This window comes from Dasypus novemcinctus, chromosome 3 (assembly GCF_030445035.2).
Source record: "Dasypus novemcinctus isolate mDasNov1 chromosome 3, mDasNov1.1.hap2, whole genome shotgun sequence".
Classification (NCBI taxonomy): Eukaryota; Metazoa; Chordata; class Mammalia; order Cingulata; family Dasypodidae; genus Dasypus; species Dasypus novemcinctus.
In genome coordinates this window covers 116407538-116424488 of record NC_080675.1, presented here as the reverse complement: position 1 = coordinate 116424488, position 16951 = coordinate 116407538, and the positions used below count along the sequence as shown (strand labels likewise).

Here is a 16951-nt window from a genome sequence, read left to right as displayed (position 1 = left end):
CTTGATGTTCTCTAAGGCCCTTTTCAGTGCTGTGTTTCTATGGCATCTTGAGAATTCATCTCAGATACATTTATTATTAGAAATAATCTACATATGAAGTCTGAATGTTTTGTTTCTCAAATTTAATAGAGAAAAAAATCATGTTATACTTTTCAAGTTGGAAACAGTAATTCAGAATTAAACTATAGCATTCTAAATTTTTTAAATCAAAATAAGGTAACTAGGATCACAAAATTTAGCATTCTCAGCATTGAATCTAGAAATAATATATAATTAGTAGAATGGGTTTTTTTTTAAAGATTTATTTATTTATTTAATTTCCCCCCCTCCCCTGGTTGTCTGTTCTTGGTGTCTATTTGCTGCGTCTTGTTTCTTTGTCCGCTTCTGTTGTCGTCAGCGGCACGAGAAGTGTGGGCGGCACCATTCCTGGGCAGGCTGCTCTTTCTTTTCACTGTGGGCGGCACCATTCCTGGGCAGGCTGCTCTTTCTTTTCACACTGGGCGGCGGCTTTCCTTACGGGCGCACTCCTTGCGCGTGGGGCTCCCCCACGCAGGGGACACCCTTGCGTGGCAAGGCACTCCTTGCGCGCATCAGCACTGCGCATGGCCAGCTCCACACGGGTCAAGGAGGCCCGGGGTTTGAACCGCGGACCTCCCATGTGGTAGACGGACGCCCTAACCACTGGGCCAAAGTCCGTTTCCCTAATTAGTAGAATGTTAAAGCCAAAGGAGCATTTGACAGAAGGAAAAAGAGTGAGACGAGAGAGAAAATTTTTTATGAAGCATATTTCAATGACAATTACTCCATAAAAACTTTGCACTCAGAATTTGTGAACATGTTACAAGTTATGGGGAATGTCCAACCCAAATTTCAAAACAGAGCCAAGTGGAGTATGTATAGCTCAGTGGTTGAATGCCTGCGTTCAAAACCTTGTACCTCCTGGGAAAAAAATAAAAACAAAAACCACAAGGCCAAAATTATTGTGAATTTCCTAAAGACATATTTTGAGGGAGAAAAAGAAACATTCTTCCCCTTTTCCCTATCCCCCAGTCCCAAAGGGAAGCATTTTAAATTATGCTCATCTTTGGTAATACTCTAGAAATTAAATTCCCAGATAAAAAGACAATTTAACTTAATATTTCCTCTTCAATTTGTTTTTTATAGTAGACATGTTAATTTCATTTTGAACATGGTATGCCAAATATCCTGAGCTTCCTGGAATGAAGTCATGTAGCTCCCCAAGGAATTTCTTCATGGCATCAATTGACATATAACCTACAAAATAAAATATACATGTTTGTAAGTCTATCATACTACCTGCTTTTCAGTGTCTTTGTTTTATTAGAATTCAGTTTCTAAAGAATGACTTTTTTAAAAAAGAAGGAAAAAGAAGAAATAATACCAGTGAAAAAAATTTTCTTTTTCTTCTATTAAGCATTACTAACGTATTTTAGACAGGGAAAAGAAGGAGATCACAGCCAAACTCCTCTATATTATGGATTATCCATAAAACCCAGTTCTTATCAGGGGAACACCACCATCCCAACCATCTTTTTAAACACAGATACATGATTTACACTTTGACCGTTAGAGTGTAATATCCAGGTTGGGGCTCCAACACAAAACAGCCTAAACCATAAAGACTGGGAAGTGTGCCCGGCTTAGCGTGTAATCATTTAGAGTTATCTATCCAACCAGCTACTAACAGCACAACTGCTAACACTGAGATAACATTCTTTAATTTAAAAAATGGGAAAATTGATATTACAGCTTAGTTCACAAAGAGTGTGAATAATTTTGATATTGTTAATAGTCTGAAGTAAATATGAGTATCAAAAGGAGTACCTAGACTGGCTAGAGCTTAAGGCAGGGGTTCTTAACCAACGGTCTAATGAGTTTGAATTGAAATTTTTAAAAAAATTATTCTTGTGGGGATGTGTTGGTGCAGGTGTGATATACTTATTTAATAATACATAGCATAGTCTGGACTTAGTAAGGGGTCCATGGTTTTCACCTGATTGGCAAAGGGGTCCATGGAACAAAAAAGGTTAACCCCTGGCTTAAGGACTTAATACCTTTAAGCAATATTAACTTGATAGCAATTGTTTATTATTTGATTATATTTTATGTGTAATGTATTTGTGGTTTATACTAAAATTGAAACCTAATTTAAAATAAATACTGTATGAAAGAAATTCTGATAGCGTTCAAAGATGATTGAATTTAGAACAACTCTACTATAAAGATCAATAGGACACCTACGCATATAGTTTGTTTCTAATAATAAATTCAGTTAATTAACTGTACATCTAGTAAAATTGATTACTACCTTTAAAGATATTTTAATCATGATCTTTTTCTTCAGAGGATTTCTTGAAGCACTACCACTATATTCCAGATGAGTTAATGATCTTTACCTGATGGCTAGGTTTATGTATAAAATTAACTAGTGTAGAAAAATATTAATGTTTAGGTTAAATGCACATATACACTGTGAGAAGTTTCTAAAGATGTGTGAGGATAGGAATAAAAAGTAACCACTACATTAATAAAAGTATTCCTGTAAGCAAAAGAAGGCTAGAACATTTATAGTGTCACAAATCGGTGATTGTAGTAGTTTTCAAACAGCCAAAACTTTAGGCTGAAATTGAACGAAATGCAGTTTAGACTTTTGTGATAAATATAGCATCTCCTATTTGACCAAGGATTGCTCTCATCCAGGGATATATTATAGGTTTCCAAACTTTTAATTATCAGTACGCTTTTAATTATTAGAACGCTTTGGTTTGAAAATCTTGGCTCCAAGATACTTGCAACTATTTAGAATTGTTTTCTTACTTTTATTAATCACACATGTAACTGCCAATCAGAACCTCTTATCATGAGTGATAATCAGTGATCTGATGTCAGAAGTGGAGGAGTGCTATAGGTTTCTAGTAGATAGAGGCCAAAAGATGCTGCTAAACATGCCACAATGCATAGGATTGAACCCCCAACAAAGAATTATATAAGCTAAAATATAAATATAAAATATAAATAGTTCCAAGATTGAGAAACTCTGTACTAGGGCAACTTGTATTTACTACAGCCAAAAAACTCAATTGTATTTCCATTTAACAGTCATTGAGCTTAACCCAACCTTTTTGAGACAATCAAATTATAGTCACAAAAATTTGATACCACAGCTCAAATAAGAACTCTTACACACTAAATATTTAATTAACACAAGCTGATTTTTCCCAACAAGAAGATATTCCTGGCTGTAAAAGCAGATGGTGTGGTGAAAAAGAGAAGTACTTGTCATTTCACATCACAATTAAAGAAAATTATTTATCTCTAAAAAATGAAGCTTGTTTCCAAGAAAGTGGTATCAAAATATTTAATGTAGAAATAAAAAGAAAGAAAATAATTATTCAGTTGAGCAAATGAAAAAAAATCAGAATATTTTACTTTAGGTTTACCAATAAAATCAACAACACATTAAAATTATACTTTAAAAATTCTGACTAGTAATTATTTTTACAATTTTTAGTTTGTCTTTATAGAATACTGTCAAGTCTTTTTGAATAGTCAATTTCTTTCCTCAGCAATAAAACATTGAACAGCATTATTACACTCTCAAATCTAAGTATGTTGTTTCTTTATTGCATGCCTGATTTTAACATTTATTATTATCTTTTCTTTCTTTTTTTTTTTTTTTTGCATTTGGTGAATATATTTTTGAGCACTGCTGCACCATATGGATAATGGTTTACATTATAGTTTACACTCTCCCCCAGTCCACCCAATGGGCCATGGGAGGACATACAATGTCCAGCAACTGTCCCTGCAGTACTACCCAGGACAACTCCAAGTCCTGAAAATGCCCCCACATCATATCTCTTCTTCCCTCTCCCTGCCCTCAGCAACTACTATGGCCACCTTCTCCACATCAATGCTACAGTTTCTTCCATTACTAATCACAATAGTTCCATAGTAGAGTATCAGTAGGTCATTCTAATCCATACTCTATTCCTCCATCCTGTGGATCTTGGGATGGTTAAGTTCATTCCACCTCTATATCGACAGGGGGCTTAGATTCCACCTGGATGATAGATGCAATTCTCCTGCTTGCAGCTGTAGGCACCCTTGGCTCCCTAGTGTGGTGGTAGACCTTCTTCACCTCCCTGTTAGCTGGCTGGGGTAAATCCAATAAACCAGAGGGTAGGAGTTGCAAGTCTGTTGAGGCTCAGGGCCTGGCTATCACATGGACAGTCCAGAGATTCAAGTCCCATGAGTATACACCAGACCCCAGCACCAACCACAGGTCCGGTAAAAGTAATAGGAGAGGCTTGTGAACAAAGATCATATCTCAGTCCAACTCCATCACACTCAGAAACGCAAATTCCAAGTATGGCACTGAACTCCATCCGCCATGATCATAGACTTGTGGGTCTCTGTAGCTTCAGAAGTACCAATACCTGGGCTTTTATCTACTCTGGCTGTCTCTGGGACCCTGCTGAGGCATGCGTAAGGGTGACCCCTCTGATGACTTCCTGACTCTTTTTTGGAGACTCAAAGCCATATAAACTCATTTGCCCTTTCCATTTCCCCCTTTTATTCAAGGTCAAAAAGCATTTTTATGACCTGATATTACATGTAGGCTGAGATATTCTGCTGGTCTGAGTTGACCCTTTTATTCAAGGTCATTTTCTAGTTACATCATCAACTGTTACTTGGTAGTAATCCCTCAATGCCAGGGAAGCTCATCCCCGGAAGTCATGTCCCATGCTGGGGGGAGGGTAATGCATTTACATGCTGAGTTTGGCTTAGAGAGTGGCCACATTTGAGCAACATGGAGGCTCTCAGGAGGTAACTCTTAGGCACCCTGCAGCTCTAGGCCTAGTTCTTATTTCAGGTGCACAGGCTCACAAGTGTAGTTATCAGTATCAAGGGCTCATTGTTGGACCATCCTTCCTTGTTGGTCTTTGCTGTTGCACTTGGGGGATTGTTGCTGTTCCATTGGGGAATATGATAGAGTTCCCCTGGCTAGGAACTCAGCACTCCCATAGTTGTCATTTTTAACTGTAACCACTATGAAAATATCCAAACATTTTTATGTACCCTGTATACATGCCCTGGAGAACTCCCTCCCAACCATGTGCCCCCCATCAATAACACCCCACACCAATATTCCTCCCCTGCCATAGTTGAACCTCTCTGTGGTCCAAAACTTCTTTGAAAATGAAGCCTAATATATATAGCCAGGTTCCATTAATAGTAAAATGCAATATAATGATGGGTTTAAAGGTTAGATACAGAATACATACTAATTTAGAAAATTAAAGTAAAAATAAATTGGGGTATCAAAAAATTAAAAAATTAAAAAGCTTTGTTTTTGATGTTTTGCCTTTTATCACTGCAATAAATGTTGCCCTGTATATACAATGGTAAGGCAATTTCTTCCATTTCTTCCTCAGTGTCTACATCCTTTCTTTTTCTTTTCTTTTTTTCTAATTATTAAGTTTGTCTTCACAAAAGTTTTAGATCACAGTAATTCGTATATACAATATATGGTACTCCCAAATGTCCAGCATCAAACAGTTTGTCCCTTTCCCAGCAATGATCTTTTTACATGTTCATATTATCTTTGTTGCAACTGATGTACAGATATTGAGACAATAGCTTTCAAACATGGTTACACTTGGGTTTACATTATGGTTTACATTTTAGACTATACAATTTTCTAAATTTTTAGTTATCTTATGTTTTACATTATGGTTTACATTTTAGCCTATAGACTTTTATATATTTTTGGTGTAATTTAACATGACCTATATCCATCATGGCATGATCCTGCCCCACAGTTACCCTGATTCCATGTATTCAACACCTCTTTCCCCCTCCCCTCAGGGCCAACCATGACAATCAATCTTCATTACTTGAGGGACCATATTCAGAGATACTTGCAAAAATTTTGAGGGCTTGACATACTTGACTGCCCTAACCCATTGGGAGCCGCCGATTCTCTCAAGAGATACAATTTCCTGTTTGAAAACATCAGTCCTACCCAGGATGTGGGTATACCTTCACTCTCATTGTATGGGTCTCTACCCAAAGATATAATCCACTATGACAAAATGAACACTCACACACTCCCTAGAAGCCTGCCCTGTGTCAGATTCTCCCCTTTAAGCATCTTAAACAGGTAACCTTCCTTATTATATTTTCAAAAAAGTTTTCTCAACCTTATACTTTCAACCACATACCTGACAATCTCCTATATTCAAATGTTCTCCCCATCCTCCCCCCATTTCTTGGGCCATCTTACCCATCATCCCATCCCTAGCCCCCCTCAAGCCTTCAAAGCCCCACCCAAAGGTATCCCTCCCTGTACAAATACTTACCTCCAGTTTATCATAGATTTCACCCAGGTAGGTGTCAGCTTGCAACCTTCCTCTACCCCCCAAATACCTTTAAGCCTGTCATCTAGTCTCTAGCTCTCTGAGACAGCTTGTTTTACTTATTTCATATCAGAGAGGTCATGTAGTATTTGTCCTTCAATGCCTGGGTTGCTTCACTCAACATAAGGTTCTCAAGATTCATCCATGTTATCACAAGTGTTTGTACTATATTCCTCCTTATAGCTGAGTAGTATTCCATTGTATGTATATACCACATTTTATTTATCCATTCATCTATTGATGGGCATTTGGGTTGATTCCAACTTTTGGCAATAGTGAACAGTGCTGCTATGAACATTGGTGTGCATATATCAGTTTGTGTCCTTGTTTTCAGTTCTACTGAGTATATACCCAGCAGTGGAATTGCTGAGTCATATGGCATATCTATAGCGAGTTTTTTGAGAAACCACCAAACTGTCCTCCAGAACAGCTGGATCCTTCTGCATTCCCACCAGCAGTGGATGAGTGTTCCCATTCCTCCACATCCTCTCCAGCACTTGTAGTCTTCTGGGTTTTTTTCACAGCTGCCAATCTTATGGGAGTAAGATGGTATCTCATTGGAGTTTTGATTTGCATTTCCCTAATAGCTAGTGAATTTGAGCATTTTTTCAAGTGCTTTTTAGCCATTTGTATTTCTTCTTTGGAGAAGTGTCTATTCAAATCTTTTTCCCATTTTTAAAATGGGTTGTTCATCTTTTTATTTTCGAGATACAGGAGTTCTTTTTATATGCAGGATATAATTCTCCTATCAGATATATGGTTACCAAATATTTTCTCCCACTGTGTAGGCTCCCTTTTTACTTTCTTGACAAACTCCTTTGAGGTGCAGAAGGCTTTAATTCTGAGGAAGTCCCATTTATCTATTTGTCCTTCTGGTGCTCGTGCTTTCAGTGTGAAGTTCATGAAGCCATTTCCTATTACAAGGTCCTGTAGATACTTCCCTACATTGCTTTCCAAAGTCTTTATGGTCTTGGCTCTTATATTTAGGTCTTTGATCCATCCTGAGTTTATTTTTGTATAAGGTGTGAGTTGGTAATCCTCTTTCATTCTTTTACATATGGATATCCAGTTCTCCAGGCACCACTTGTTGAAGAGGCCATTCTCTTCCAGTTGAGTAGGTTTGTTAGCCTTATCAAATATTATATGACTGTATATAAGAGGATCTATATCAGAACTCTCAGTTCGGGCCCATTGGTCAGTGCGTCTATCCTTGTACCAATACCATGCTGTTTTCACTGTAGCTTTGTAGTATGTTTTGAAGTCAGGGAGTGTGATTCCTCCAATTTCATTTTTCTTTTTTCAGTATGTCCTTGGCTATTTGGGGCCTCTTTCCTTTCCAAATAAATTTCATAGCTAGTTTTTCTAGTTCATTAAAGAATGCTGTATTGATTTTTATTGGGATTGCATTGAATGTGTAGATCAGGTTTGGTAGGAGAGAAATCTTAATAATATTTAGTCTTCCTATCCATGAACAGGGAATATTCTTCCATTTATTTAGGTCTTCTTTGATTTCTTTGAACAGTGTTGTATAGTTTTCTGTGTATAAGTTTTTTAAATCTTTAGTTAAATTTATTCCTAGGTATTTGGTTTTTTAATTTACTATTGTAAATGGCATTTGTTTCTTTTTTTTTTTTTATGATTCAAGGATTTATTAAGTCATACATGCAAAACATACTGCTAATTGCATTAGCAAAAGATCAATGTAAAAACACTTCACAATTCTGCAACTGTCAATTTAAAATTTTTTGTTCTAGTGGTTTAAGGGTCCAACATTGTATTCCTGCCAGTGTGGAAGATGTACAGAGTATTGTCAGCACTAGTGCTGAGCTTACAGAACCTCACAGACCCCAAGGAACATTCTTAAGAAAAGCGACAGGGGAAGCATGTGTCCGTGAAGGGGTTTAGGTAAAGGGTAGGGTCAGTATTAGTCAAGGTACAGTGTAGGTCAGCTGGCAAGACAGTGATGTTAAGAAGGGTCAGAGCTTAAGAATATCTAAAATATTTTATAAACTGTAAAGCTGCAACACATGATTTTTACACCTAGTTACAAAGGAAAGCACATATCAGCTTCGATAAAGTAATGTGAAAACAGGAATGCACTTTTACTAATCTGCAAAACAAAATTCTAATGGATTATCAGAAAGATTTTATAATACAAGGAGACATATTGCTCGTTAAGAAAGGGTTGTATAAGAAAAGCACTTACTAAATTCAAGTTAGCAAACCGTGGGAATTAAATGCCCAGTTTTGGGAGGGATTGCAGGTGCAAGAGAAAGGAAAAGCTTAAGAAAAACACTGATAATACCGAGCTTTCTTCATAATCTATTGCATTTGACAGAAATTAACCTTTTAAAAATTGTACCCGTGACACTTTTATTCAGTTTAATTATTGTGTACAATGTAGTGTAAATTAAATTAATCTCCACTTCATATTGTCAAAATACTGTCTTCATCCTTTGATCACATCAAGTGCTGCACACACCCCAGCCCAGTACACCCCCCAATCCACTAAGAGCAGAACACTTCATTAGAGGGAACACAGGAATCAGGTTTCTGTTCAAAATCTCAGCAAGAGCTAATTAACTTTAAAAAAAAGAAAAAAAGAAAAAAAGGAAATTCATTACAAAATCAATAAGATTGATCCAAAGAGTTGAGTTGTTATACTCGTTCCATTATATTATACAGTACAATGTTATGTAATGAACATGGACTGATAAATTATTGAATGCATTAAATGGCAACATTTCATTAAGGAGGCTGTGCTTTCAGGTTTTCCATACCTGAAAACTAGTTAGAAAGTGTCTACATTTCCTAGCATCAAAAGCTACAGTCTTCTTGAAGACAAAGGTCTTTAAAACAGTTTAGTGCTTAGTGTTCGGTAGCACAACAATGCAACTTAGTTCAAAGGGTATTTTGGCAACTCTTAATCTTAGCAAGAATAGGGGCTTTTGAAAAATAAGGCTTTAAGAAGGCTTGTCATTTAGGGCTAAATTTTAATAGAATGTGAAAGTTTGTACTCTTACACTTTAGACAAACAAAACCTGGAAATTACTGATTGGTTCAAAAGGGTTTTATGGAAAACCTAATCCGTAACAAAAACTTGGCATCGAGTGCGAAGGCTCGACTGTTTCTGAGCAAAGCGTACAAAGGTTCCAAGTGGGACAGAGTAAGGAACGAGGGGCTCTGACATTTACAGCAGCAGACATTTTCTTCTTCCTCTTCTTGACAGGGGGTGGGCAGAGAACTGCTCTGATAGCTTCATCGAACACTGTCTTGAGGCCCCGCTGTGTGAGCGCTGAGCATTCCAGTTATTTCACAGCACCAATCTCCTTCGCCATGGCTAACCCCTGGGGGTAGGTGATGGGGGTCAGCTTCTTCTCCTTCAGTTTCTCGATCGTGTCTTTGTCATCCCTAAGATCAAGTTTAGTTCCCACAAGGATGATGGGAGTGTTGGGACAATGGTGTCGCACCTCAGGATACCACTTTGCACGGACATTTTCAAATGAAGCAGGACTCACGAGGGAGAAACAAATTAAGAAGACATCTGTTTGCGGATAGGATAGGAGGCGTAATCGGTCATAGTCTTCTTGTCCAGCTGTATCCCATAAGCCTAGATTCACTGGTTTTCCATCTACCATAACATTGGCAGAATAGTTGTCAAAGACAGTGGGAATATATTCTCCGGGAAATGCATTGGTTGTATAACTGATCAGTAGGCAAGTTTTACCTACAGCCCCGTCTCCCACCACCACACACTTGATGGCCTGCATCTGGGCCGCTCGCTGGGCCGCGGCGGCGGCGACCGGGCGCTGAGGCGAGGCGCGGCGGGCGCGGGGCGCGGGGGGCTCTGGGCGCGAGGTGCCGGGGCCGCTGTCCACGCCGCCTACCCCTCAGCGCTCTAGCAGCCGAAGCCGAGCGGCGGCCACCACCCCGGCATTTGTTTCTTGACTTCCTCCTGAGAGTGCTCATTATTGGTGTATAGCAATGCTACTGATTTTTGTGCATTGATCTTTTTTTTTTCCTAAGGAGAAATTACAATTTTAATTTTTTTCTTTTTCTTTTATTTTCTTTAAATGTTACATTAAAAAAATATGAGGTCCCCATATATCCCCCTCCCTACCCACGCCACCCCTCCCACATCAGCAAACTCTTCCATCATTGTGGCACATCCACTGCACCCAGAGAATACATTCTCAAGAACCACTGCAGCACATAGACAGTGGTCCACATTGTAGTCCACACTCTCCCCCAGTCCACCCAGTGGGCCACGACAGTACACACGACGTCCAGCATCCGTCCCTGCAGCACCACCTAGGGCAACTCCAAATGCTGAAAATGCCCCCACACCATATCTCTTCTTCCCTCTCCAGACCATCAGCAGCCACCGTGGCCACCCTCTCCACATCACTACTACAATTTCTTCCCTTACTAATCACTATTTCCCCAGCAGAACACCAGTAAGTCCACTCTAATCCATACTCTATTCCTCCATCTTGTGGACCTGGGATGGCTATGTCCAGTCCCCCTCTACATCCAAGAGGGGGTTTAGATTCTCCACATGGATGATGGATGCAATTATCCTGCTTGCAACTGTAGGCACTCTTGGCTCCCTGGTGTGGTAGTTGACCCTCTTCACCTCCCTGTCAGCTGGCCAGGGTAAGTCCAAGAAACCAGAGGGTAGGAGCTGCAAGTCTGCTGAGGCCCAGGGCCTGGCCGTCACATGGACAGTTCAGAGATTCAGGTCTCCTGATATACACCAACCTAAACGCCAACCACAGGTACAGTAAAAGTAACAGAAGAGGCATATGTAGAAAGGTTATACCTGAGTCCAACTCCATCACACCCAGGAACATAAACTCCAAAGTAGGGCCAACTAACATGGCCCTGAACTCCAGAGCCATTTGCCTTGACCATAGAACATGTGGGTCACTGCAGCCCTCAGGAGAACCAGCATGTGGGTTTCCATCTACCTTGGCTATCTCTGGTACCCTGCTGAGGCATGCATTAGTATCATCCCCTGATGACCTCCTGGCTCTTTTTTGGAGACTCATAGCCATATAAACTCATTTGTTCTTTCCATGTCCCCCTTTTATCAAAGGTCAAAATGCAGTTTTTAATACCTGATATTACATGTAGGCTGAGATATTCTACTGGTCTGAGTTGACCTCTTTGTTCATGGTCTTTTTGTTGTTGCATCATCCATCAGCTGGTGCTTGGTAGTAATCCCTCAGTGCCAGGGAGGCTCATTCCCGGGAGTCATGCGCCTTGCTGGGGGGAAGGCAAGGCATCTACATGCTGAGTTTGGCTTAGCGTGTGGCCATATTTGAGCAACATGGAGGCTCTCAGGAGGTAACTCTTAGGCACCCTACAGCTATAGGCCTAGTTCATATTTCAGGCACACAGGCTCATAATCAGAGCCATCAGTATCAAGGGCTCATCGTTGGACCATCTGTCCTTATTGGTCTTTGCCATTGCACTTGGGGGATTGTTGTCGTTCCATTGGGGAATGTGATAGAGTTCCCTGGTCAGGAATTCAGCACTCTCTCATCTGTCATTTCCAATTGAAACCACTATGAAAATATCCAAACCTTTCTATGTATCCTGTATACATGCCCTGGAGAACTCCCGCCCAACCGTGTGCCCCCCACTAATGACATCCCACACAAGTGCTCCTCCCCCACCATAGTTGAACCTCTCTGTAGCCCAAAGCTTCTTCAAAAAGGAAACCCAAAATATTGCCAGGTTCCATTAATAGAAAAATGGAATATAGTGATGGGTTTAAAAGTTAGATAGAGAATACACAGAAATTTAGAAAAATTAAATAAAGGGAAAATAAATTGGGGTATCAAAGAAATGAAAAAATGAAAGCTTTGTTTTTGACATTTTGCCTTTCATCACTGATACAGGTATTGCCCTGTATGTACAGTGGCAAGGCAATTTCTTCCATTTCTTCCTCAGTGTCTACCTCCTTTTTTTTTTTTTCCCCTGATTATTAAGTTTCTCTTGACATAAGTTTTAGGTCACAGTAATTCACATATACAATATATGGTACTCCCACATATCCAAAATCAAACCCTTTGTCCCTCCCCCAACAGTGATCTTTTTACATGTTCATATGATATTTGCTGCAGCTAATGTACAGATATTGAAACGATAGCTTTCAAACATGGTTACACTTGGGTTTACATCATGGTTTATATTTTAGACTATACAATTTTCTAAATTTTTAGTTATCTTATGTTTTACATAATGGTTTACATTTTAGCCTATAGACTTTTATATATTTTTGGTGTAATTTAACATGACCTATATCCATCAGGCATGATCCTGTGGAACATTTCCATTGCCCCACAGTTACCCTGATTCCATGTATTCAACACCTCTTTCCCCCTCCCCTCAGGGCCCACCATGACAATCAATCTTCATTACTTGAAGGACCATATTCAGAGATACTTGCATAAGTGTTGAGAGCTTGACATACTTGATGCCCCAACCCACTGGGAGTCACCGATTCTCTCAAGAGATACAATTCCCTCTGTTTGAGAACATCAGTCCTCCCCAGGATGTGGGTATACCTTCACTCTCATTGTATGGGTCTCCACCCAATGATATAATCCACTATGATAATATGAGCACTCACACACTCCCCAGAAGCTTGCCCTTGTCAGATGCCCCACCCCCTTAAGCATCCCAAACAGGCAACCTTCCATATTACATTCTCTAAAGAGTTTTCTCTACACCACAATTTCAACCACATACCTAACAATCTCCCATGATCAAATGTTCCCCTCACTTTCTCCCCAATTTCTTGGGCAATCTGACCCACCCTCCCATCCCTAGCACCCCTAAAGTCCATGAAGCCCCACCCAAAGTTATCCCTATGCCCCCTGTTATCCCTTCCCTGTACGTATTTTCAAAATCTATACTTTAAAGATTGGTGGTTTAGAAACATATATATTTTCAACATTGTTACCAATGACCCCACTGGGTACTACCCAGATCAAAGTATCCAAGTATCCACTTCTCTCAGCACTTTTCAACTGGTTCCCTTGATTACAATTTGTAAATGTTCCCTTGATTACAATTTGTAAATGTCAGCCTCAGTTAGCTGCCCTCTCTTTGTGTAGGGCACTAAGGTAGGAATCACAAACATGTAGTCTGTGGATGCATGAATGGGCTACTGAACATCTGTGAGCCTCTTTAAATTATATGTAAAGTTTGTGTGTTGTCTGTGTGCATGTGTGGGGGTGTGTGAGCGTGTTCATACTAGGGATAGAGCCTGTGTTTCACAAATTCTCAAAGAAGACTAGGATTGGAGTTGTCCATGTAATTTATTTTCCAAATTGGGACACTTAAGAGTAAAAAAAGATGCCAAGGCAACAGGCATAAACTAGGACTCTCTCCAGCAAATAGGGATGCATGTTTACCCTTTTTATAGACCATTGTTTTTACATAGAAAATATGGAACCTATCCTTGGGCCGATTCTGCAGGTTAATTTAGTTAATATGTGAATGAGTCTCCTCTATTACAATGTATAATAGAGCAGGTGCTCCATGCTATGCATTTGAATTATAACAACAATTATATTCTACACCATATTCCTTTGTTTCTCCCTACTTGGATATGGTGGCTTGGAGTTAAGTACTCCAAAAAACATTTTCTTAATCTTAATCCGTTCCTGTGGGTATGAACCCATTATAAATAAGACCTTTCAATGAAATTATTTTTAATTAAGGTGTGGCCAACTTAATCAGGTTGGGTCTTAATCCTATTAATGGAGACCTTATAGAGAAAGCCACATAGAGAAAACCATAGAAGAAGCAAGAAGATAAAAGTCAAAGGGACCTGGAGGAAAAAGAAGACATTGCCATTTGCATTGCCACATGACAGAAAAGCCAAGGACCAAGGATCACTGGCACCCAGCCTCAGAACACCAGTCTTTGGGGAGAAAGCATTGCCTTGCTGAGGCCTCAATTTTGGACTTTTGTGGAAGAATAAATTCCCATTGTTTAAGCCAACCCATTGTCTGGTATTTGTTTTAGCAGCTAGGAAGCTCAAACACTGGGTTTACCCTAAATTTTATTTTAAATTACCTGTTACCATGTTGTTCACTGGATAATTCTGGAGAGGGAAATACATCTGCTTTTCTGTAACTGGAGTCCTTATAAAATGTTTTTCTGTGCTGTAATATGAAACATAGTAAAAGTTACATTTATATTTGTTTTTTATGGACTTGGTTTACAAATGAGAAATTATTCCAGGCAATATATAATTTAATTATGTTAGTATGTAATTCAACTATTTGATCTGACTTCATTCTTACTGAGTGAAAATGTTAGGTGTGAACTTCTTCTGTGCTTCTAAGTAATACAAGGGCTTATATAGATTTTTTAAAAAAGATTAATTTATTTACTTCTCTCCTCTTCTCTGCTCCCCCACCCCCACACACACGTTGTCTACTCGTGTCCATTCACTGTGGGTTCTTTTGTGTCCGCTTGCATTCTCGATGGCACCAGGAATCTATGTCTCTTTTGGTTGCTTCATCTTGTTGTGTCAGTTCTCCGTGCGTGTGGTGCCACTCCTGGGCGGGCTGCGCTTTTTTGCACGGGGCAGCTCTCCTTGTGGGACACACTCCTTGCACATGGGGCTTGCCTACATGGGGGGGCGCCCCTGTGTGGCATGGCACTCCTTGCATGCGGCAGCACTGTCCAAGGGCCAGCTCACCACATGGGCCAAGAGGCCCTGCGTTCAAACCCTGGACCTCTTATATGGTAGGTGGACACTCTTATCAATTGAGCCACATTCACTTCCCTATATTGATATTTTTTGTTTTCTTGGCCACTTCTCAAAATAAATATTTATTGAGCATATAGGGACCCAGGTCTTTTTCTCAATATCACTGAAATTACAATAATACCTTTTATCCATTTATTTATTTATATTAGAGAAGTTGTGAGTTTACAAAAATTCATGCATAAAACACAGAGTCCCCTATGCCACCCTATTATTAAAATTAGTGTGGTACATTTGTTACAATTGATGAAAACACATTTTTATAATTGCACTATTAACTATAGTCCCTGGTTTAGTTTAGGGTTCACTGAGTTCTAATATTTCATGGATTTTTAAAAATTTTTTCATTCTAGTACTATATTTACAATCTAAAATTTCCCCTTTTATCCACATTCAAATATGTAATTCAGTGCTATGTTCACCCTTCTGTGCTATCATCAATAATACCATTTAATTAAGTTATATATATATACACACACACACACATATATATACACATATGTAAAATTAAATATGCCAAAAGGGAAAAGAGTAGAATCTATTTTAAATGATCATAGCATTTTTTGTTATTCAGTGCTCAAACAATTGGGACTCTATTAACTGATACTTCCATACTTTACCATAACAAATAATAAATAAGGTCTAGAAAAACCATGAGATATGATAAGATTATGAAGAGACTTCTGAATTTTTAAAATTGAATTTGCTTGATGTCACTGATTAATATGTTATAATTTTTAAGAAGCTAAGCAGTTTTCAACTAGAATATCCTATTTTCTGACTATGCCAAATAACAATTTCACAACATTTAGACTACATGTAACAATAGATAATTAATAGTGTATTATAACATAATTGCATTCTCCAGGGTAAGAATATTTAAAATTACAAAGGTATCAACTCTTCTTAAATTTAAGTTTAATATAATTCTCGGTAAAATCCCAAAGAGAGGTTAGAGCTTAAGAAAAATAATTCTAAAATGCACCTGAACAATAAATTAGATCTTATAACAGACAAGACAAAATTGATAATAGATTGAAAAAAATATATCTAGGAATAATCTTAACAAAAGAAGTGCATGATCTACAGGAAGAAAATATGGAAATGTTCCTTGAGGGCCACAATACAAAACTTGAACAAGTGGGAAAAAATACCATTTTCTTGGATAAGAAGACTTGGTGTCACAGACTTCCCTCCCACGTTAATCTATAAACTTTTTAAATGACAATAAAAATAGTAACAGGATTTTTTTGGGAAACACAAACAAGCTGATTCTAGGAATTACCTTACAGATACACACATGCAAAATGCCATGATTACATGATTATTCGCTGCAGCATTGTTTTAATAGCAAATCAGAAATTACCTAAAAAGTCCATTAAAATAGGGGACTAGTTAAATTATGTTAAATACATTCCGTGGAATACAATATAGTACAAAAATAAAGAAGCTCTTTACATAGTGATATGGAATGCTCTACAAGATAAAATATTGAGTGGAAAAAAAAAAGCAAAATGCAGAACATTGTTTATATTATTATTTGTGGGGAAATAAAGGGAAAAGAAAAAAATATTTATACGAATTTTCTAGTACGTGCATAGACAAGAAATTGATAATATTGGTTGCCTCTGAGAGGGAAACTGGCTGGCTAGGGGTTGAGTAGAATATAGACTTTTCATAGTATGCCCTTTCATACATAGTGTTTTTTGTTTGT

The 16951-nt window shown here is 38.5% G+C and overlaps 1 protein-coding gene and 1 pseudogene across 1 annotated transcript in view; both read right to left on the bottom strand.

The window, feature by feature from the left end:
• Positions 1–758: 758 nt before the first annotated feature.
• The window catches only part of TERB2 (telomere repeat binding bouquet formation protein 2), a 31440-nt gene continuing 15247 nt past the window's right edge, over positions 759–16951 (bottom strand). Inside the window, exons 6-7 of the mRNA XM_058294102.2 lie at positions 14538–14626; positions 759–1275 (exon numbers count right to left, since the gene is read on the bottom strand). Of these exons, the coding sequence (XP_058150085.1) occupies positions 1133–1275; positions 14538–14626 (232 nt within the window). The 3' untranslated portion in view covers positions 759–1132. The remainder of the gene's footprint in view (positions 1276–14537; positions 14627–16951) is intronic.
• LOC105746913 (ras-related C3 botulinum toxin substrate 1 pseudogene) lies at positions 8754–10368 on the bottom strand (annotated as a pseudogene).